At 42.2% G+C, this 23,063-nt stretch overlaps 1 protein-coding gene across 4 annotated transcripts in view; it reads right to left on the reverse strand.

The window, feature by feature from the left end:
- The window catches only part of NPAS2 (neuronal PAS domain protein 2), a 106,879-nt gene that overhangs the window by 40,037 nt on the left and 43,779 nt on the right, over positions 1-23,063 (reverse strand). For all 4 annotated transcript variants that reach the window (XM_068180367.1, XM_068180364.1, XM_068180363.1 and 1 more), the window contains exons 2-5: positions 13,799-13,852; positions 8,942-9,090; positions 5,664-5,755; positions 2,279-2,368 (exon numbers count right to left, since the gene is read on the reverse strand). In XM_068180367.1, the coding sequence (XP_068036468.1) occupies positions 2,279-2,368; positions 5,664-5,755; positions 8,942-9,090; positions 13,799-13,852 (385 nt within the window). The remainder of the gene's footprint in view (positions 1-2,278; positions 2,369-5,663; positions 5,756-8,941; positions 9,091-13,798; positions 13,853-23,063) is intronic.

Below are 23,063 nucleotides of genomic sequence, written 5' to 3' on the forward strand. Positions count from 1 at the left end.
AGGACCCTTTTCAAGAGACTGCATATTCTTGAAGTTGTAGTGTACCATCTGACTGGCAAATGCTATGAGCTGTGATCAGATTTCAATGAGTTCACTTCAGTTAGAGCAATCCTTCCAACATGAGCTAGATCTCTCCATCTCAGCTGACCCTACGAGTAGTCTCCAGACCTTGTTAAAAAAAAAAAATTAGAAATACAACAGGGGAAGTTTGTGTTTGAAAATGCTCCATGGAAGTATGGGAAGCTGTGTTAAAGAGAACCAGATATATTTGCTCTCAGCACTGGAACTTTCATGATTTTAATGAAAGAAAATACATCAGTTTTCTTAACTGGAGCCCTCAGAGAGCCCTGCTCTGCATTCTGCCCAGTTTTGCATTCCTTTCAGTGCTCAAAGCAGAAGATTTGCAGAATATTTTTCCCTGCTGTCACAGAGGAGAAAGAATTGGTATTTTGTCCCTCAAACAGTGACTGAATTTAGCTTACAAATAGATCCTCGAGGTAAACAAAATAAGCCACACAGATTTTCCAGATATCACTCTGATCAGTTTTAAAACTTAAAAAACCCAAATGACAAGGGCAACAGAGGACTAAAATACCCTGTGTGCACCTAGATGCACCCTCAGCTGGGCCCCTGCCCATGGCCATAGTGATTTGCCAACCTGGGGCAGGCAGAAGCCTATATTTCTTGTTCAGCTGTGGCCTCTGGGATGTTCCTCTACATGTGTGGGCTGGTGGGGCAGTTGTTAACCATTACCACTACAGCAGCTCCAGGAAGGTCTGCACCACCTCCAGCCTGGTCAGGTTGGTCCCTGACTTGGACTGCCATGTACTGCTTTTATGCAAATAAAAGGTAATGTCCATTTTTATCCTTATTTTGGGCTGGATACCATGTAAGGTTATCACACAAAGCATGTCATTGGGAGAGAAAACCAGTTTAGTTTCTTGTGGGGCAACTCAGGAATTATAAACCTGCATCTATCCATGTTCAGTCAGGGCTTCAGACTTCAGGCACAGGGTCTGAAATGTGTCTTCCTGAAGAGGAATACTTTCCTGCAGCAGATCTATCATCTCCACTAAGAACCAGTATTTGAAAGGGATGCCAATGAAACCTCCAAATGATGAAAGACGAGGAAATTTCATGGAAATCAGTAAGTGTATGAAAACCCCACAGCCCATGTATAGGACAGAGCTCTCCCCACCCTTAAGTGAGGCCAGTGTCAGAAAATAGTCAAGTACTGGTCTTCTAAACTGCTGAGGATGAAAGAAAACTGAAATAGATAGACTCAGTTCAATCTATTGCTGCATAGCAATATTTTTGCATTTACTAGGAGCTGCTCTTTCATCAAGTTCCTTTTGTCTCAGAAGAAAACAATTTTTGTTCTTATTCCAGCAAGGTAGTGTTGTGAAATACATTTGTCTGGGTGGAAAACATAACACATATTTGGTGAAAAACTAAATGAGAGAAAGAGAATTGCAATTTTCTTAAGAACATGGCAGGGGGTAGTACAATAATGATTTGGCAGCTAATTTTTTCTCCTGGGCATGTATTTATTTGAGAGTAGGGTACTAAAAATGAGTGTGAGGATTAATCCATAATTATTGTGCCATTTCTCCTAGAGCAGCCTTAGCAACAGGAGCGGGGTTTGGAGCAGAACCTCTCTCCTACTCCTCCAGCCCAAGCCAATGGACATGGGAGTGTCTCCTGGAGCAGTAGGCAGATAAAAGAAGCTGAATGTGCCAGAGCATCGGCTGCACTGCTGAAGGGCTGCACCCAGCATTGGCTCCAGCAGCAGCTTCTGGGAGCAGCGTGCTCCCCTTGGGAAAGGACAGAGGAGCTGCAGGGAGAGCTGTCAGCAGCCTCTGGCTAACTCCTAATTCAATGGGGTTTTTGTCCTTTACCTCCCTGGGAGCAGAATAAGGCCCTTAACAAGCTCCTCACTGGGCTGCCAGCAGAACTGGTGCTATTCTCTGCTAGCTTAGAAATCAGAGATGGAAAAGATCAGCCAGGTCACCCTGTCCCTCTCCTGGCCAGACTATTCCTGCAGAGCTTTTTCCATTCAAGCTGAAGTGCCTCATAGCAACAAAAACCTGAAGGGTATGAATCAGACAGAGAGAGTGCAGAGCTGAGTAACAGCAGCAGCCAGCATAATGCAGAGACAAACTCCCTCACCACATTTTCAGGAAAACACTACCCCCAGCACTGTTTTACACCTGCTTCTACAAGTGCAGTGCCCAATTCTACAGTGTGTAGTAGAAAAGGCAATGACAGAATTACTCACCGGTAAATGGCCTAGAAGAGGTGTGATGCTGTCAGACACATAGATGATGCTTCCACCTGTGGTTACTGCTATAATGAAGCCATCTAATGCCTAAGGAAAACAGACAAGTTGAGAGTGCTTTAATAGGAATGAGTGGTGTAAACAGGACATCTCATCATGTATTGATCAAAACAGTTTGACTTTGGCACCATATTGTCATCGAGTTGTAGGAATGTTATCTCAACTTGCAGAACAGTAATTCTCTGATATTTCAGTCTGATTTAACTTTTACAAGACTCTTTGTAGTCTAGTAAAACCTACTATTGAAGCAACAAAGGGCTCACAGGAACATTTCATGTCTCAGTTTTTAAATTAATCACACATTTTAATAATGCAAAATGACTAAGACTGGATCCCTTGGAAGTTATTAAAATGAACATTTGAGCTCTGTGTAAATATCAAAGGACGATGAAAGGATGCAGTCCTATCTCAAAATGGTACTTCTCTGCAAACCCCATAAATCACAGTTTGTATTAATGTAACATTGTATATTACTGGGCTTTCATGTAAGTAAAAGCAATGCAAATGATCAAATAATCCTTAGCCTGAGTTTTAATTGAGTGATTTATTTTAAAGGTCATGGTATTAGATTACTCATTCCAAGAAAAATTCACCCTTCTGCAGAGTTTCTTCCTCACTTTGGTCCCATCTTGTCGTAAGCCTCTTCACTCCTAGGACTGAAGGGAAATGTCAGCCTTATCCCCACCCTCTGCACAGAAGCAATTTCACCTTCAAAATGAGTCTCTTCTTTAGTCTTAGCTACCAAGTTTTGAGCTAAGTTTTGATCAAAATTAAACCTAGGTAGATTTTCAGATCTAAGGCAAGATTAACTTAATTTTTTGTTCACTCCTCAGAGTGAACTAAAGCTAGATGATCTTCAGATCACTGTAAGAACATCTCAAAAAATTAAGACACAACAGTAGGTGCTCAGATAATATATTAAAACTTTCCCACTGTCATTAGGGAGTCACCAGTGAGGCTCCCAACCCTTCAAGTGGAGCAAGTCTGGGTCCTTCCTGTCAGTTCCCCGATATTCTGGAGTCAGTTTTGCCAGCAGTGCTTGAGCAGCAAAGGCACTGCGAACATGACTGAATCACAGCAGTGTTTGACTATGCTCCAGTGGCCATACCTGCTCAGGAGACAGGTGTACTGCAAACAGCCTGACCAGAGAGCCACGGCGTTATAAAACCATACTGCAAATCCAGGCCTGCCTCCAAAGCAGACTTGCAGTTGATCTTGTAAGCCACAGCACATCCTTCCCCCCCCCACCACTGACTTCAATAAAGGAAAGAATTCTGAGAACACTGGAAAATGCTAATTGTTAAAAAAAAAAAAAAAAAGGAAAACACAAAGCCTTGAATAAAGACACAAACATATGTTCCTTTTTCCAGAGAATGCTGAGCACCCACAACTATTTAAGTCAATGAGAATCTGCTGGTACTTCAATCCTTTGAAAAGCAAGTCAATAACTTATACCCCAGTAGAAGAGTGAGTGTTTAGCATCTCTGAAAACCCTCCAGCTGCTATAGTTAGTTTGATTTTGTTAATCTAGGTGCAGAGAATATGTTTTTCTTTAGTGCAGTACATTCAAGCTGTTTTCTAAAAAAGCATGATAGCTGTTAACCCATAGAAGAGAGCAGTGGTTTTACAAGGCAGTTGGATCGTGCATGTTACTATGGTGAAGGCTGTTAGTTTTTAAAAAATCAACTCTTTATTTCATATCCAATGCAAATTACACACAGTGACTCATATCAGAACTTTGTGGTAAAATCAAGTTAATGTGTGCACACATAACTCTGTTTTTATTTACTTTCAACTGGACATTCCAACATTAGGAGAGCATTTTCCTCTTCAAAGGTTTTACTATTGCATCAGCCCCAGACAGACAAACAGAGCCTAATGCCCACTGTAATTTGGTGACAGCCTTTTCAATGTGGTAAGAAAAGGCCATTTTCAGGAAAGCTGATATATTACTGCAGTCAATTATGCCTTGAGTCTTTTGAATTAGTGCTCGGAAAAAACCCTTCCCATCTTTTAATAACAGGATAGAAAAAACTTCAAGCAGTCTTGTCCAAATGCTAATAAAATAAGATTAGTAGAAAGACAAAATAGCAGGGAATGATGAACATCTGGCACAACAGGACATCCCAATACGCAATGTTATTTTGAAGGGCATGGAAAATCACAGTAGCAAGAAGGCGATTTATAAGCTGGGAAAACAAAAGTGATTGTTTTAATCTAAAGTTGTGTAGCATACAAGTAGAATCAACAAAGACCCAACCTGTCAAAACAATGGTCAATTTACTGCTATCTAAGGGACGTATTTCCATGCAGACTGAAGGAGTTATGTGTGTTAAGTTCCTGTGCACAGAGATGGAAATGGGCAGTTGTCAGAGCAATGGGAGCAAAGTGTCTCATAAAACTAGTTCAGGGAAGTCTCATCACAACAAATGGCAATGGCCAAAGGACTGCCAGCCTCTGGGAGCCAGCAATGTGCTCCGGCTTTATGCCACTCCTTGGTGGTAAAGTTCTCCCCAGCATCCTTCCCTGCTCATTACCAGAGCCTGGAGCATGTGCCATGTTCACATCACTTGTGGGAGGAGAAGCTTGTTCTCAAAGGACACTGTGGGGCTATGCAACATCTCTGTGTTCAGTACAGGAGAAGACCCTTGCTAAAGGTAGTTCTAGCTATTACTGAGAGAGAAAAATACATTCTAGCAATTCATTTGCTTTTCATTTTGAACCTACATAAACACCATTGCATCGCCTCCCTTCAGATCCCAGCTAGCATTAAACGAACCTATGCTATAATTGAAAAACTATGATTGCAAAATGCTAGAATAGGAAGTGTTTGATAAGAGCCTTGAAAATCAGAGTAGAAGTACCAACTGTATCAAGCCAAGAGGAGCTGTCAGACTTTATCTGCTTGTTCAGCACCTAGCACTAGAGAGACACGACACCACTGTGTTTCAGGTGGTAATCTTGCATAAATATTAGATGCTAACAGCGCCTTCCAAGAACGGGAGAAAAACAGCCATGTGCCCTTTACCTCACCTCAGTTTATAAAAAAAAATATGTAACTTGTGATTTGAATCTTTGTCCTGAACTGCTTTTCTTGGGAGTCGCTGCACATCTCTGCAGGCTGCGGCAGCCCAGCGCAATGGTACTGCTGAGAAGGAAGAGCAACAGGTGGAGACTTTAATCCCAGTGACAGCTCTACCTGATGATCAGATACAGCAGTTCCCAAAACCTCCTCTTTTGGAACTGCAGATGACAGTTTGTTCTAAATGCATGGGCATTTCCATGAGTGCTAGACAAAATTAGGAAAGTGTATGTGCATGTTTACCTCCAACATCAGCTGGGTGAATTCTTCATTGCTGAGAAATGATGGCTTCCAGTCCTGCTGAATTTCAGAAATCTCTGTCCGTGCTGAGACTTCTAGAGAAACAGAATATTTACATCTTTAAAATTCAAATTAACTCCTATCTTGAAATATTACATATGGGTTGCTATGAAAAGAGAGAAATAACCTTTGTATTCAAAAGTTGCAGTTTTCAAGCCCGAAATGTTTTTCTCATTTTTTACTCAACTCAACTTGTACTGACTTCAATGGGAGCCTGTATTCACAAGGCCATTGACATCAAGCAGCATTACTGGAGTATTGATCAAAAGGTAAAACCACTTTGCATGAAATTAAAATCAAGGCAAGGATTAGCATGTATGCAATTGCTATTTACAATTTACAGCTTCAAAATCAGGATGCTGGAGAGGCTTCAGCCTATAGCTTCTGTGCCAAACAGAACAGCAAGAAAGCTCCTTCAGAGAAGCCTGAAAGGGCTGTGACCCCAAACTGCAGAGCTATTGCTCTGTTTTCCAAAAGGAGAATGAATCACAAGCATTTGCGGCAGCTTTACACCGGTGCTACTGCCATCACCCTCACCCTACCTTCAGCCACATGATGCAGGGCAGCCCAGGAGAAGTAATGGAGCACCAGCATCTCATCCCAAATCCTGTCTGGAGGGCAGGGTCCCCTGTGCTCCCAGCCCATAAAGTCCCAAGAGGAGATCTGCCCCACTGTTGTCCTATCCTGACCCCATGGCAGTCTGCAGAAGGCTTGCTCCTGCAGGGCTTTCCATGGAGGAGTGCAGACACACTGGGATAACAACTCACAGCTTTGCACTGAAACTGGGGACCATACTGGATAGCTGGTCGCACTGTTTGCCTTTGGAAAACGGTCACTTATGTTAGCTCTGAATCAGACAGGATTCTGGGGGACAGCTCTCATTTACAGAAACTTGGGCTGGTTTATAGTTTGCTGCTCACTCTGCTTCTCTAGGAGGGCTCCCTCCCTCAGTAGTGAGGGATGGTGAGCACAGACTTTTCTCTTTTCAGCACCTCCTGCTGATTAACGCTTTAATTAATCCTGCTGATTAACACTTCCAGAGCAATGCTCCGTATTCAGAGCACATAGGCAAACTGGCCAGAGAAACACGAACAGATAAATGATACAGTAAATTTCTACAAGTGGCTGTGCATTTTGTCACTGAGAAAGAAATCAAAGCCTGTGCTCAGACTGTATTAGTGGAGATGTTTGCTCCTACCAGCTTGTTTGAGTCGCTTTCTGCATGCCAGGGGCTGTCACTGGCAGTACAGCAACTCTCCACAGTCCCTATGGTTTCACACACAGGTTTGAAAAGCAGACTAAAGAAAGAGTCCATCAGATTTTTTAAAGTAGTTTTAGAATATAGGATACTTTCAACAGATCTGTAGATTGGAAAAGCCAATGTACATGAAATGGTGACTGTTGGAAAAATTGCTTGGGATCTGGGAGATTATGTGGATTATAATGAAGGAGGCTGTTTATGAAGGAAAAAATCTGAAAATTTACCTCTTTTAGCTGTTATGACTAAAATCTTGGTTTAGCCTACCAAATGGAAGGGGAACATGAGTCAATATACCAGATCCAAAGTATGCTGAGGATAATCAACACTTTTAAATGCTGATGCTTTGTATTATATTCTGTGACTACTAATCTGGTTTAAAAATAGATAACATTTGCTTTTTTTAGCAAGTGCACAAACCCCAGTCACATTTTGACCCAATTGCTGTGGAAAGATTTGTGACTGTTAGCTTTCCTTCACGTAGTTGTTTTTCAAGGAAAAGCATCTTTTGGAGTAAATTATTTGGACCTTTAACTACACTTCTACACTTATTTCAAATCTTGGGTGATTGTTCTTTTCTTAGTTTTATAATTGAGCATATTCACATCTTCCTTTGCCTTGGGCAGCTAAAAAAAAAGGTGAGTCATTACTACAATTTTTTAAAAAGTGTACGTAACTATTCAACTTTGAGATGTCTAGGTCAACCCTTCCTGTACAAACCATAGTGTAACAGCTGAACTCATTGGTCTTAAATGTCTTTTCCAACCTAAACAAATATATGATTCTAGTTTGTCTGTGGTAAAAATTCATTTAAGGAGAAACTGCACTCTAATGCCAGAACCACTATAATTATTTCTTCAGTACGACTGACATCTGTGACTCCATTCTGTTGAGAGTCATGATATGCGAGTTTTAATGGTCTTTCCTGTTACACCCAGAGTTCTCCAGAGAGTGCAGAAGGGAGGTGCTGGATGAGCCAAGGTAAGCCCGGTGACGTAGTGCATCATCTTGTGAGACCCCTTCCTGCTTTCTGAGACCAGGACCATTCCCCACAGTCACCCACTGAAACCTCTTCCTCGTAGGGGCAGAGCAGGAGAGCCCCATTTTAAACCAGTGCCTTGATTTATAAGGGAGGAGCATTTCAGTTCACCATACTGGTGGATGTCAAAGCATCAGGAAGGCCACAGTGCACATTCCTCCCACTGAATAGAAACTAGACCAAAGAGAGTAAATCAGCAGGGTCAGAAATCTCCTCTGCCCTCATTGAAGGTACATTTCTAAGGGACTTGAATGTCCCTGGTGCAAGCATTTTAAAAAATGAACTCCCGGCTTTCCGATGCTGAACTTGACTACTGCAACTGGATGCTGTGCACATATGATGTAGCTTGTGCTTGTGCAAACTGGGTGAAGCATGTCAACTATCCGTGGATGCAATTTGCTGATGCCAGCTGCAAAAAAGGAGGCATTTTCTGGTCTGAGCTTTCTACTCAATGTGGAAAATTGAGTCCTGCACAGTCCACTGAGGAGCTGGGGTGCTGAACAGATTGCTTCCCTGTATTTTTTTTTTCTGCAGAGAAACTGGGGAGAATGCTTTGTTCTTCTACTCAGAATATTGCAAATTTCAAGTAAGGGAATCTTCCCTCTGCTCCCAAATCTCTCTTGTTCAAAGCATCTGTCTTCTTCATGAGTGCTGCAGGGCACTGTTGCTCTCTTTCCCTCAGTTGCTGCTATTTGCCCCCTTCTCTAGCAGGTTGAGAGTCATCTTCAACTGAAGAGCAAATAAGGAGATGGATTTGGGCAGCACAGTGTCTGCAAATGATCTTTTTTGATGAGGTAGGAAAAAACCTCAAATACCTTATGTTGGAACTTTTAGGTCCCTCAAGACATTCTGGTAATCACCAAAAGAAACAGGATATTATAGTAACTGTCTGGCAAGTGCATGAAGAGCTGCACTAAATCTTACCATTGTGCTTCTGCAGAAAGCCAATGACTTTTTCCAGCACAGTAGTTTTGTCCATTTTGCGAGTGTTGCCTGGAAGCATGGAGCTGAGCTCTTTGATGAGAACATTGAACTGATCACGCCTCTTCTTCTCAGACTTGTTACGTGAAGCCCTGTAGATAGGGGAAAAGAAACAAAGGATGAGCAGAGCAAGAAGGAAAATGATTGCGTACCTGCTGTTTGCAATGTATCTACATAGAATTAGCTTGCTGTGTGCATCAGCATGTGAAGATTGACACTGGAAACCAACAAAGCTGCAGAAGCAAGTAGGAGGCAACAGTTCCTACCTCCTGCTCTTGTCTTTGAGCCTCTTTTAGTGCCCAGCAGGGTGATGGAGGCTCTGCTCACTCCTCTGTGCTGCCTCTGGACACTCTGGCTGAGCTTATCAGGACAGCATTGAGCTTGTAGTTGAAGGAGCTCTGTCCATCTCCCAGACATATGTAGGATCTTAAAAATTCATGAAGTCTCTGGGGAGGCACTCAGAGTGAGAAGAAACAGGAATACTGTGACAACAGTAAAATTGTCCATAAAGAAGAGTGGAGATTGGATCATACCCATCTGTGCAGTCTTAACAGTAGAGAGGGACCCCAGTCCTGCAGCTGTTGCACTGGAGCTGGGTTGATCTAGAAGAACCTGCCCACTTTGATCACAGGTACTCTGCCTACCTCCAGGCTGGCAGAGAAGAATCAGGATATTGTCTTCCAGTCATTAAGATCAGAGACCTGAGTAGAAGTTGCTGCAGCTCCCATCTGGTTCGTATGCCACTTTGTTCAGTCTCCTTTCCAAGGTCACAATGACAAGCAGGAGAAAGGGCATCAGCATGGATTGTCTGAAGCTGGATGGAAGTGCCAGCAGTGCTTGCCCTTAATCTCTGTGTGCCACTGGGAAAATCAGTGTCAGTGTCCCATGTCTCTAGGTTTAAAACAAAGACTCTATAGCTTTCTTCACCAGTTTGTCTGTTTAGCTTGCAGATTCCTCAGAGAGAGCCTGCTTCTGCTGCTGTGTTTCAAGAGCTCAAAGGAAGAAAGGATCTGATTTCATTTGGGGTGTTTTGGCACCATCATAATACTGTCATTAAGGCTGTTGATAATCTTTTCAGCATGCACACTTCAGTTTTTTTTAACTCTATGCCAATCTGTACACACGGATTTTCTGACTTGTTCTCAGGAATACCACAACTGTTTGACTCTGAGGTTATCACCTAGATTTCTGTATCCATGTGGAAATAGAAATAAGTATAGCCCAGTAGGTTTGTTTGTTCTTCTGAAAGTTCCTCAAACAGATGAGACTTGCCTTGTCAATTACGCAAAGACTGAAAAATCTGGTTACATGTAGATGGAAAAGGCAAGAGGCCAGTTCTCACTCTGACTTTCTTAGTCCCAGCTAACTCTGCTATCCCTCAAAGCAGCTCTGGATGCACACTGCTGAAAATCAGAGCAGAATTTAGCCCAGCATCTACATCCCCTCTGAGGACCAGGATGGCAATAAACATTTTCAGCAGAGAAATCACTACAGAGGCTTCTGGATGTTACTACTGACAGAGGGGTTATTTTTGTTTGTCTTGCTCTCAACCCTGAACACACTTGGAGATACACTGGATAGAAGCCAATGCTTGATTATTTTACAGCTTTGAACACAAGAGATTGGGTGGATACTGCCTGACTGATTTCAGCCTGCTCTTATTACACTGCAAAAGGCTGTCAGAACAAGATGTGAAAAGCTCCAGCCTTATCCTATTTCTCTACAGTTCAGGGCAATGTTAAGAATATCAACATTTTACTTCCTCATAATTCAATCCTCAGTTCATTTTAAGCTTAAAGAGTCCAGATTTCCCTGAAAATAAAGTAAACCACCAGCTGTCAATAAGGAATGTGTTGCTTTAAAAAAAAAAGAAAAATAAAAAAAGCCTTGACAGAAACATAAAGTGTCTATATTTAACACTTGACATTTTATTCACAAAGGAAATATAAAAACTCCTCTAGTGGAAAAAACTCTACCAAGATATGAATTGATGATCACAGTAAAGTTTTCAAATGGAAAAAAATGAGAAAAGATTGGAAAAAAATGATAAAAACTATCCCTGCACAGTTGAAAATACTTTGTTTAGTACAGTTATAAATGCATGAAGTAACATAGTTTTCATCACTTGCCTTTGAAGATTATTTCGTAGCCTTGCTTACTTCACTTACTTCACATACAATTACAGTAAGTCCAAACAACCTCTGTCTTAATTGCATACTACTTGTCCCAATTCTCCTCCCTCCTTGCTACTCCAGAAAGATTATAGCATATCCAAGGGGAAGGAGGAGACACAGTATGAATAATCAGGATTTTTAGTGAATACAGCTAAAGACAATACAGAACAGCCCGAATTCAGAATGATCAAAATCAACAATTTAACAGCCATTTTTATTCACTTCATATATGCTTGTTGTCTTAGACAGATACTGAACGAGTAGTAGATGCTACGTTTTGCTAATTTACAATGAGATGTGACTTTACACTAAATTTCAGATTTCTTCTGGCTGTCCAGTGGAGTGTGTTATATAGGCATCAATGCCAGTAACTGTACTACACACATTAAATTTACTTTTTATTTCAGTGGAAAATGGCAGGTAGTAGTCTTTATGATTAAGCACTTTCTCATGGTTCACTTCAAGCTGGTTTTGGTTGGAATTTGGAATTCAAATGAATTGTAAAAAAAGTATTTTAAAATTATATACTATTAAAGTAAACTGAAAGAAGAGCAAATAGAGAAGAAAGTGCACAAAGCACACCTTTTGTTTAGAATTAATAAATCTCTAAAACCAAAATAAACCTCACCTAGCATCAAAGAACTGAAAAAAGAAACTATGGCTTCTGATCTGAGAAGATCAGAAAACCTCACATCAGAAAACCTCTTCATTGCTCCCAACTGTGGTGCCATCATACCCACATTTTAGTCCTCACGTGTTCGGAGCGAAGCTGTGCCCTAGGGAGTCAGCTGATGCAGAATAGGGCTCAATTTAACCACTGTTCTTCCTGATCTTGGCCAAATACTAAACATCTGGGACAGGGGTGGGAGTGCAAGTATCTCTTCTCAGGAGAGGATGGATCCTTTTTTCATGTCTGTGTAATACAACCTGTATATGCCTAATAAATTGCAGCAGATATACATGGTGTGTGTGTGTATCTCTACACACACCTAACCTGAGAAACTCAGCTCCTGGCTTGACACCATCCCAAAAACTTAGGTCCAGAAATTTTCAGTCTCACCTACTTTTAACAGAGAAAATAAAAGGAGAGAACCATTTCCTGGGCTCTGGTGTTTCTCAGCCCTGAGGAAGACAGTCCTTATACCAAATAGAAGCAAAAAAAAAAGCGTTTCCCTTGTGGTACAGGACAGGTGAGAGTCCTCAGTTTACAAAACACAGCAGGAAATATTAATCAAATAGCTTAAGTTTGACTCTCTCTGGAAGAAAACCTGTAGCTTTTAAATGAATCTGAACCATTTCAGTATAATGTATTAACTTTAGACCTTCATGAAGCATCTCATGATTTCAAACTCAATTTCAACTTTATCTTTATTTCTAAAAAGCAAAATGAACTTAAATTACAATTTGAAGAAGCAGTTTCCTTTTTTAATTTTTAAAGTTATAACTTTTGTATGCACCCTGATAGAGGCCTGCCCCAGGGTATGACAAAAATTCCTTCTGGGAACCAACGGCATGAAAACCATACCAGATGGTGATGACAATTGCCGATAGTGAGGATATGTGGTTTTTTTTTTTCATATATGCATTCATTTAATGAATTTTTCTTTTACTAGACAATTAGCACACAAATATCTTGAAGATGATCAGGCCTTTAGCAAGTGAAGCAGTGCTGCAAGGTGGGCTCTTTTCTGCACCCTCCGAAAGGAAGCAAAGGGGAACAGCTCAGCCTGGCTGCAGCCTGTGCTGACCTATATTGGTGAGACAAAGCTGCAGGGAGGGAAAGAAGCAGAGAAGGAATCAAAAGAGATGAAACTGGATCAACAGCTTGTGCCTGGACTGGAAATACTCTCATTAGAAGGAACCAAGGGGAAAAATGTGGGTAACCTATGTCTCTCTCTAAAGTAATTAAAGCAGGGGCTGAGGCATTGATAACCTCAAATGCTTCCAAACTGCTTTTCTACAGATGCTGGTCAGCTCTGACAGTTACTAAGAGATTCATTGCCACAGGTCTTCTGCCTTGAAACACACCTTTTCTCTCCCAACAAAGGGTTCACAGTGAATTCTCACCAACTGGGACTCAATGGAGTAAGACTGTATGTGAATATGGGTTTGTGCCAGTTTAAGGCTGACTTTTTGTGGTCTTTCTTTGCTCCGAAGGTAATTTCTGGCTGTTTTCATTGCTGTGAGATAGGCATTGATGAATAAATGAATAAATGACCATTCTAATAGGGAAAAACCCCCTCACTTTTCCTGTTCTTTTTCTTTTGCAAAATGTATTTAAAGAAAAAAGAAAACCACAACATTTTTGTACACTCTGGAAGCTCAGATGATGTATTATAGTGGCAGAAGAATGTTGTTGGTACTTCAGTTCTGATGTTCTGCAGTAATGTGAAGAAAATGATCAATGCCTTGGCTTCTTTAACATTTTCCACAGGAAATATTGCTAGGCTATTTTCTTCTTACAGTGCAGACAGGAGTAGGAGTCTGAGATGGCAGTTTTTCAAGTTGCTTTTGACTGTATTTTACTCTCTTGCTCTTTGATTAATTGATTATGGATAAGACAGCTTCTGCAGCAACATACAGTATCAAGCTCATCACAGAGAGTTATAAAAGAAAAGATACTCACCTCTTTGCCCTGTCTTTCTCATCTTCATCCATTAGATTGTCTAAGCAGTTTTTTCTGTTGAAGGAATGCAAGAATCAGTATGAATTGTCATTTTTTTAGCTCTATTTGCAGGTTAATGTCACAGTCACTCTATTTCAATTTAATAACACAGTGATGATATCCAGGTCAGATAAATGTGTCAGCAGGACTCTATGCCACAGTCCTTGATTTTAGGAAATATCTATTGTGGGTAATGTTATTCCTGAGCATTATGCTAGCCTTAGGGTCTCTAGCCAGGGATCAAGGCTCCCAGGCACCACATGGTGCATCAGCACAGTACAAAACCAGCCACTTTTTGGGGATTTTTTAGTGCGGCAGTTACTCTCTGCAAACCTGTAGGCTGAATGAGCCTGGCATCTGCTCAAGCTGAAAAGCATTTTCATTGCCCCCATGTTCCCACCAAAACCATATTCAGTGCAAGAGCCAGCACCACGGATGCTTTTGACCTCTCTGCTCTTCCTACTGGGAAGATCTTCATCCTCCTCTGTGGATCTTGACACAAAGCCAAAAGAGATGGTAATAACTCTAGTGAATTACACCTCAAATTCATAGTGTCCTTTTAAATCCCACTGCCTAAGCCATACTACAAAACCCTCTGGCAGCCCAGTCAGACCACTCTGCCCAGCTATGCTAGCACCAAGCACAGGGACTGTCCCATCCCCATCACTCTTTTTGCTAATCTTCACCAAAATGTTATGACCTCAGCTTTGTAGTACAATTGCTCCACTAGTGTGAGCTGTAAGCAGAAAAGGGTAAATTGGGTTAATTTAGTAAATTTGTGTCGGCAAGGCAAAGGGAAAAATACAAAAGCAGCCCAGCTGAAGGATGAGTGCCTCAGAAACACTTGTCACTAGCTCACTGCCCATCCTTCTTTGCTCTGTGACAGTGACGCTTGATCTGCAACCACTTCAGCCCAAGAAGGAAGCCCTATGCTACTGCACCTCTCATGGCATCTGGCACCCCTTTAGGACACAAAATCCATGTGCTGTAGAACAATTTCTGAGAGAAAGAGGTCACGATCTGGATGTTCATGATTTATATGTTTGGAGTGAAGGTTGAGCTACCCCAGCCTAGGCCTCAGATGTGGGCCTCGGTGAGGCCTTGGAGCCTGTGGCACAGTTAAGAATAAGTCTGTGGCGCAGTCAGAAATTATGTTAAGGTATAACACAATTTACTGAGCTATCTAGGTGTGAATTAGTATAGGTCTGCAGTGTGAAACTTTAGCCACCTTAAGACAGGAACAAACAATGCTTGCCAATGAGAGTGTGCTCACGATTGTAAACTATCTGGAAGTGTATAAAAACTACTGTCTGTACATAATAAACGGAGAACATATGATTAGCCACATTGGTTCGGATCTGCGTTTGTTCCTGTCCAGCTCACCCCTTTTATTATTAGTCCCTACTTTAATGTGCTGCTGCATCCCACACTAATATTTTCCGAAACAGCAGCACAATGCCACTGGATATTGTCAACCTCATTTTCAAAGCAGTGGTGTAGTGATAGGCAATGATAACACTCTTTTTCAGCAATCAATGTTTCTCATTTAATGAATCCTCAACATGTAAGGCATGAATAAAATTGGAAGGGAGGAGGAAGGAAGTTAATTGCTAGGCTTTATTTAAGCCCATGTTATTTTCCACATATGAGTCACACATAAATTTGCCTGTTTAAAGAACATTTTATGAAAAAACCAAAGTGCAAATGCAACAGTAGTAAAAACAGTGCTTCTGTTGCTAGTTCTCTTACAGCAACATTATACCTGGTCATTACTCAACAGTTAGGAAAGAACACAAAACTACCCTATAACTTTTTATAAAGTGAGTTATGAGGAATTAGAGCCACTAATGGCTCACTGGTCACTGATTGGAGGGTAAAGCTACTACTTAATGGTACTTGTCTCTTTGATGAAAGATAAACGGGAAATATGAAGGCCAAGGGACTAGTTTTTTCAGTCATAACTGGTGAATTTAAATTGCTGAATTCCATTATACAGAAAAACATAACAAATAATACCATGTAGCTTTTAGATTTTTTTTCAGACATTTGTTTTGACTTACAAAACAGCCACAGTCAGCCATGACTTTTGACTTGCAAGTCAGCCATATCATAATCCATATTTTGGACTAGGAAAATGTATAAGGCCAGCAAAATTCTATTAACCAGTGTTTTACATATATTTTAGGTGTTTATTTGCTTAGTCCCATAATGAAACTGTTATCCCAATCACAGTGTTTTCAAATAATTCAGTCTAAAAGGTAGTGACAATATTCAATGTGTTTTGTTGTTATTTGCTCACTTATTGCCACCTATACTATTCAAGAAAACAGAAGGCATCATTTAAATGGCAGGATTAGCATTCAGGATTTTGCAGTGTTTCTTTGCTAAATCTTTGCTCACAATCATAGAATCATAGGATGTTAGGGGGTATGAAGGGACCGTAAAGATCATCTAGTCCCAGTGGTAGGAGGACACCTTGCACTAGACCAGGTTGCTCAAGGCCTTATCCAACCTGGCCTTGAACACTACCAGGGTTGAGATATCCATAACCTCCCTGGGCAACCTGTTCCAGTGTCTCATCACCCTCCACAGCACAGCACAGCACAGCACAGCACAGCACAGCACAGCACAGCACGCACAACACAGCACAGCACAAAATGTTCTGTTGCATGCACACTTGTTGAATCTATGGTATGACAATCAAAATGGGGCAGTATCAGCAGCAGAAGTAGCTCTCCCTGAATCCCTAAAGGTCTTCCTCACAGAGCCTCATAGAGGCTTCCTCTAGTTGTAACAGATTCCCAACAGAAAGCAGGAATATGTGGACAAGTGTGCTGGGTGGCTTGTGAAGAAGGATGGAGGTGGATGAGGCAGTCAGTACTGGTGCTGCTCAGCCCTGGCTCTCTTGGAGAAGCACAATGCACCTAATGGAAAGGGGCTTCCTACAGTGTACCCCATAAACCATCAAGAAGAAATTACACTGCCAGGAAGCCTCTGCTCTTGAGAGAGAGCAACAGATCTAACTGGTCTGTTCTGCCAAGGATTTGGCTAGATCTGTAAAGCAATTCATGGCCAGATTCCAGTAAACAAGGTTTTTCACTGACTGACATGAAATTCTGGGCCTGCTGTGCTGTTGCTAGCATGAGACAATATCTAATTGTCATTTTTCTTCTGTTTGCTCACATGTCAAAATCTCTAGAGCATCATAAGCATTGCTAACAGGGTTTCTAGTACATATGTACCATACGAAATTATGTACCATATGAAATTAAAACTGTTCTCAATAAAATAGATACATCAGAGTATACAACTGCTGCAAACTGGCATTACCATCCCTCTCCAGAGCCCCACCAGATGCTGCCTTACACCTTGATGGAGAAACCCATGTCAAGGAGCTTAGGTATGTGTTTAGTGCAACCTGCTTGCTTTAAGTTATTCTCCCAATCCCTCAGCTGTGAAGCTCCCAAACTGCAAACTAGAAACCTACTGTCTCTTGATTTAGGAGAAAATTCTGACTCATTGCAATGATGGAGGCAGGCAGTAAATTCCAAGGCTCTGTGCCACGGTTCCCCTGCAAAGGAATGACATAAAAAAAACAAGTGGCACAAGTATTTCTCAAACTCTGAAGAATCCTTTCATGATAAGAAAGGCAATTTGGAAACCTATAGGTAAGAACACCACATGATGTAACTCCTGCTGGCAGAGTATTTAAGTGACAGTTACATTTGGAGCTTCATTAGTATCATCATTATCATCAAGGAATGAAGACTATCACTCAAAAAGATGGGAACTACTTGGAACAAGGAGGAGAAAGCTCACTTTCCTCCCATCATGGAGGAACACATACAAACACACAGAAAGATGCATATCCACAAGTAGGGAAGAATGGCATTTTGGAAACAAAAGACTGGCTAAAGCTGTTAACTATGTATCTCTGGATTAGTTATCAGATGGAGAATTATAGCACAAACATCCCCCCCCCACATTCATTCACACAATGAATAGTTGTTTGGGAAAGAAGCAATTCAGGCAGAGTGCCAGCTTGCTCTAGGGACTCTCCGGAAGAAAGGTTGCACATGTTTATTTTGATACAGTCTATTCCCACTAGACAAAGAGCTTGCACTATAAAAAATCATCTGGCACTAATCACCTTATCCTGTACTAGAAACATGTTTTTTATTGAGCTAAGCTACTACTTTTCTGGCCTGGTGAGGTTGGTTTCACTCCTTCCTGCCCTACTGTTCATAAGGATATGCTGTAGACATTCAAATGTAGGTAATCAGTTGTTGATTTCCCACTAAGTTGCTGCAAGGCCAGCTAATAGTTCTTACAAATCATCCTGATATTTATCAAGAAATTTTAATGATATTCATTTAACTCAGCTGAATTAAATCAGAGATGTAAATTTCTTTCAGAGGTCCTGAGATATGCCTGGGGAAATCACATGAGATTATGCCTTCATGAGAAATCACAGTGCTTGTGCTTCCCTGACCGTTATGTTTGGCAGCTCAAGGAAAAGACTGGACTGTTCCTCCTCTCTCCCCTCTAGCAAGATGGTGTGTTTGCCTCCATCACCCCACAGGTTTGCCTAGATATTCCACCACTTGTCCTGCACAGGTATGGTCAGTCTTGGGGAGAGGGATGCTTCCACACACTGCAGACATACCTGAGCCTTACACCTCAGACCTCGCCCTCAGATCACTTGGGATGCTGGTACAATACAACCAATCCTAATTAAAGACGATGATATTGCACTTGGAGAACAATCCTCTCAAAGACAGGGGATGGGCAAGGCTTGCATGGAACACTGGGATGAAACACCTTGAACTATCCTCTGACCTCTGGGAAGACCCTTCCCAACATCTGCTGTCTTTGTGAAGGAGAAAGAAACAGAGTAACAGGGTAGGCATGCTCCCATGCCTTCCAGAGACATTGCTCAGCCTCCAGGGCCCATCTCCTCTCAGCACTGCTCCTGTTCTGCCTCAACAGCGCATCCACTCTCCCATCCCCTCTTTGAGGGGGAGGAAATGGCTGTTAGCAAAGAGGTCAGTGTTATGCAGGAGGCACACAGGTATGTTTGGTGGGGCTCAGGATTCAAAGGTCAGATCCAGCCACACATGGCATCCTGTGCTTAATAAGTAGGATCCAATACCTATGAAGAAGGCACCAAAAGAGAGTAGAGAGGTTCTAGGCACGATCCAGGGGCACAGTTTCTAGGCACCCACTAGCACAGGGGACAGTGTAGCTTGGTCACTGCGTTAGCATTGCTGCTAGATCCCCTGCCCAGGGATCATGAACTAGGTCTGATGGGCACTGTGGTTGGTCAATGGCATCATCCCATGGGTGTTCCACAGTGCGGGTTAGATGGGAATTGCCCACCCTGGGGAGGACCACTGTGGCTAGGAACTCTACCTGCTTTCCCTCAGCTAAGCAGAGCTCTAAAATGCATCACACTAAAAAGTGAAAAACTTCCTTTCCAAGCCCTACTGGAAGGCAAAGAGAAAGATCAGCAAATGGGAAGCAGCAGGAAAGGTGATAGAGTGAGATGCAAGAAGTGACCATCTGATCATTTTAAGCACTTTGTTTCAAGTTTCTGTAACATGGATGAAGCACTCAGATATCCCACCAGGAAAGGTACAGCGAAAACACACAGCAGAAGGATTTGTACAAACACAAATCAGAACAAATCAACAGATTCACAGACACATCAAATTGAACTGTACCACTCTATTTTCTTTTTTTCAGATATAAACCTATGAACTGTTACAAGAACATGCTGGAGTCCATAATTAAGTATGACACATTCCTAACCATAGCAATAAAAATTGATTTATCAAAATGTGAACAGACTAGCCTTTAGAAACCTTAAGATAGTAAAAATTCCCTTTCCTGATGATATACATGGTTATTCAAGAAAGATATGTGGCTTTTTAGTGGGAGGATGGCAGTCTGGAGTTACCATGGGTCATGTTACACTGAGATTGTTATGGGAATTACTGGTTTTAGGAGTAAAGAAATAATCCAGAAGCATTGTTAAGTGTCCAGCTTTAGAGTTTTTTCCTGACAGCGTATAGCACAGCGTATAGCGTAAACATACATTAAAAACAATCCACATGTGAACAGTAAAAACAATGGAATTTGACTGAAATTAATGCTCCCCTTTTCTGAACTGGGGGTGATAGGAAGATGGTTATAGGTAATATGGCTAAGTAGTAAGAGATTATCACGAATAGAAATAAAGGCTTAGAGCATATTCTGGTTTTATTCTTTACAGTATTTCTGTTTAGTGGGAAGGGGTATTATTTTTCACATGTCAGAAACCTTGCACCTATTGCCATGTGTTTGACCACTTTCCCCCTCCACCCTGGTGCTGAATTTTGGGGTGTACAGCCTGTGATCTCTCTGTAGATGTGGTGTGATTCACATTGGTTTAAGCCAGGAGTGAGACGGCTGACGTCAGCAATGCCGTGCTGGAGCGTGGCCAGGGTGAGAGGCATCTTTTATCTCTGGCTTGTGAGCAACGTGTAAAGTTTTGTGCAGTGTTTGGATCTCTGATGAATATCATTACATACATGCTCATTATCTTCCTCACTGCTATCATTACTACTGAATGACTAAAGCCATTCAGACTTCAGTGAACAGGCTGTGAATCCCTATGTTCAACCGCTGCTCTGCTCTCCCCTCGCACGGCTGGAAACAGAAAGGCAAACAAATTAAACTAACATTAATCAGCAAAGACTGCCATCTGTATAACTCAGAGCACTTCTCCGCGTGCCCGTCCCCTTCCAGCAATGCTAAACAGGATTAGCCTTCCGTGGGCGGATAGGGAAAGTAGGTCAGTTCGGTAACATCACTCTGTGTGATGAACGGAGGAGAATGTGACTGCAGTGGTCTGCTGGCAGCCCTCTCGCCTTCTGTATGAGCCAGGAGATGAGGCACTTGGACTTGTCATGGGGCGCATGAGGTGGCTCAGACCCTACACCTTTGCATGGTGACACCTGACAATTCTAGGATCAGGGGTTTGGCAAAGCCTGGCTGATGCACTGGAGTTAGTGGGTGCATTTCAACAAGAAAACTGAGGCACAGGACATAGGCACAGCTAAATGCTTAGTTATTACTAGTTTGTGTACAGGCAAATATTCATCAAAGCTTACACATAAGCCAAAGTGGCAAGGGGTGGTAAATCACCTGCTGCAGGTATTGTCTTTCTCTATTGACTTCTTTGGGTATGTAGAGATGGTGGCAGGAAAGCCAAAGCTCACCGCAAGTGACATCTGCAGGGCATGACAAGGGCAACAAGAAGAGCTTCTGCTGCTACATCAGTAGTAAAAGGTTGAACAACGAAAGTGCAGGACTGCTGCAGTACTGGAGGTGTGTGAGGGGGTGAATTAGTTACAGCAAAACAGGTAAGGCTGATGCCTGCTTTAAGGCAGTCTTCAGCACAAGGTCTCCCAGCCTCTGTGTTGGAGACAGGGGCAGGGAGGAGCAGAAGCACCAGCAACAGGTGAGGATCAACTCAGAAAACTTGAGGAAGCCTGGGGGAAGTTGACCATACAAGTTGATAGGGACTGACAACTTGCCTCATTAAGTGCTGGGAGACTTCCTGGTGTACTTTACTAGGCTGATCTTTCATTTTGAGAGGTTGTGGAGGTGGGGGAGGTCCCTGATGTTTGGAAACAGTCAAATGCTGGCCTTCAAGAAAGGAGCAACAGGCCAGTCAGCCTCACTTTATTCCCTGGCAAATCATGGAGTGGTCCTGTTGTAGCCAGGGCTGGGCACGTGGAAAAGAAGATGATCAAAAACAGCCAGTGTGGATTTACTGAGAATAACCTGACTGCCTGTTATGATGAAATGACAGAATCTGTGGATGGGGAGATTTATGCTGGCTTCATGCTCAAAGGCAGGGCTGTTGTCATGGGGGAGACCAAGAGACTGAAGGAAAGGACAGACAAGAAACCTTATGAAATTCAGTGGTACCAACTGCCAAGTCCTGCACCTGGGAACGAAGAGCCTTGAACTCTGATACAGGCTGGAAATGGACTGATTACAAAGCAGCTCTCCAGGAAAGGCCCTGGGAGTTCTGGAAGGCAGCAGGCAGCATGCTGTACATGAACCAGTGGCATGCCTTGGTGACAAGGATGGCCAACAGGACCCTGGGCTGCATGGACAGGAATGCAGCCTGATGAAGGGAAGGGATTATGTCCCTTCACTCAGCACCTGTTATACGACATTTAGGGTAATGTGATTGGTCTGGGGGTTCCTAGGACAGAAAGGATAGAATAACAGGAGGAAGGTCAGTAGCATCCCCAGTGGTGGTGCCTGGAGCCCTTGACTTATGAGAAGGAGCTGGGATAGCCAGACTGACTTAGTCTGAACAAGAGAGGGGTTTGGGGACACCCAAGAGTCCTCTCACTGCCTGCAGGTGGTCAGGGAAGAACCAGGGCTGGACTCCTCATGGTAGTGCAGGATGAGAGAGTGAAAAATAACAGACATAAATTTAAAGAAGAGAGAAGGAACTTTTCTCCACGCAGACAGCCAGACAACAGAGCAGACTGCCTGGAGAGGCTGTGCCATCCCCATCCCTGCAGGCCTGACTGGGCAAAACCCTGAGCAGCCTGGTCTGACCTCAGAGCTGGCCCTGCTTTGAGTAGGAGGCTGGACTGGAAACCTCCTGAGGTTTCCACCTGAATTCAATTTCAAACTCAACTGTCCAGTCATTCTGGATATACTGAGCTGGCTACATATCCTAAGCAAATCAGTCCCCTTGAATTAGTTCCTATATTATATATATGTTCTTGAAATCTATTTTATTGTGTTTTTGGTCTCTGTACTAGAAATAGCTTGTGCAACGTCACCCCTACCTTGACATTGCACCTGCTTTATAAACAGATACACATCTTGACATTGTATGTCTGTATGTCAGGTGCTCGTCATGCCACTCCTAGATGTTAAAAAAAAAAAAAGGGGAAAAAAAGAAGAAGAAGAAGAAAAAGGCCTCTCAGGAGAATGGCCCTTGAATGTAAAACCTGTTTTTCTTCTCTCTCTACTTCTCATGTTCTTAATCTGTTTTAGGTATTTATAAAACTTTAATCCTCATAATATCAGAAGTCCCAAATGCACAAAGACTTTAAAATATGCTTAACTCTATACTGCTATAAGGAGGCCCGCATGTATGTGTATCTTTGCAAAATCCAGGTCAAAATGTGGAGGTAGAACTGCACAGATT

The sequence above is a fragment of the Anomalospiza imberbis genome, chromosome 2, assembly GCF_031753505.1.
Source record: "Anomalospiza imberbis isolate Cuckoo-Finch-1a 21T00152 chromosome 2, ASM3175350v1, whole genome shotgun sequence".
Taxonomy (NCBI): Eukaryota; Metazoa; Chordata; class Aves; order Passeriformes; family Viduidae; genus Anomalospiza; species Anomalospiza imberbis.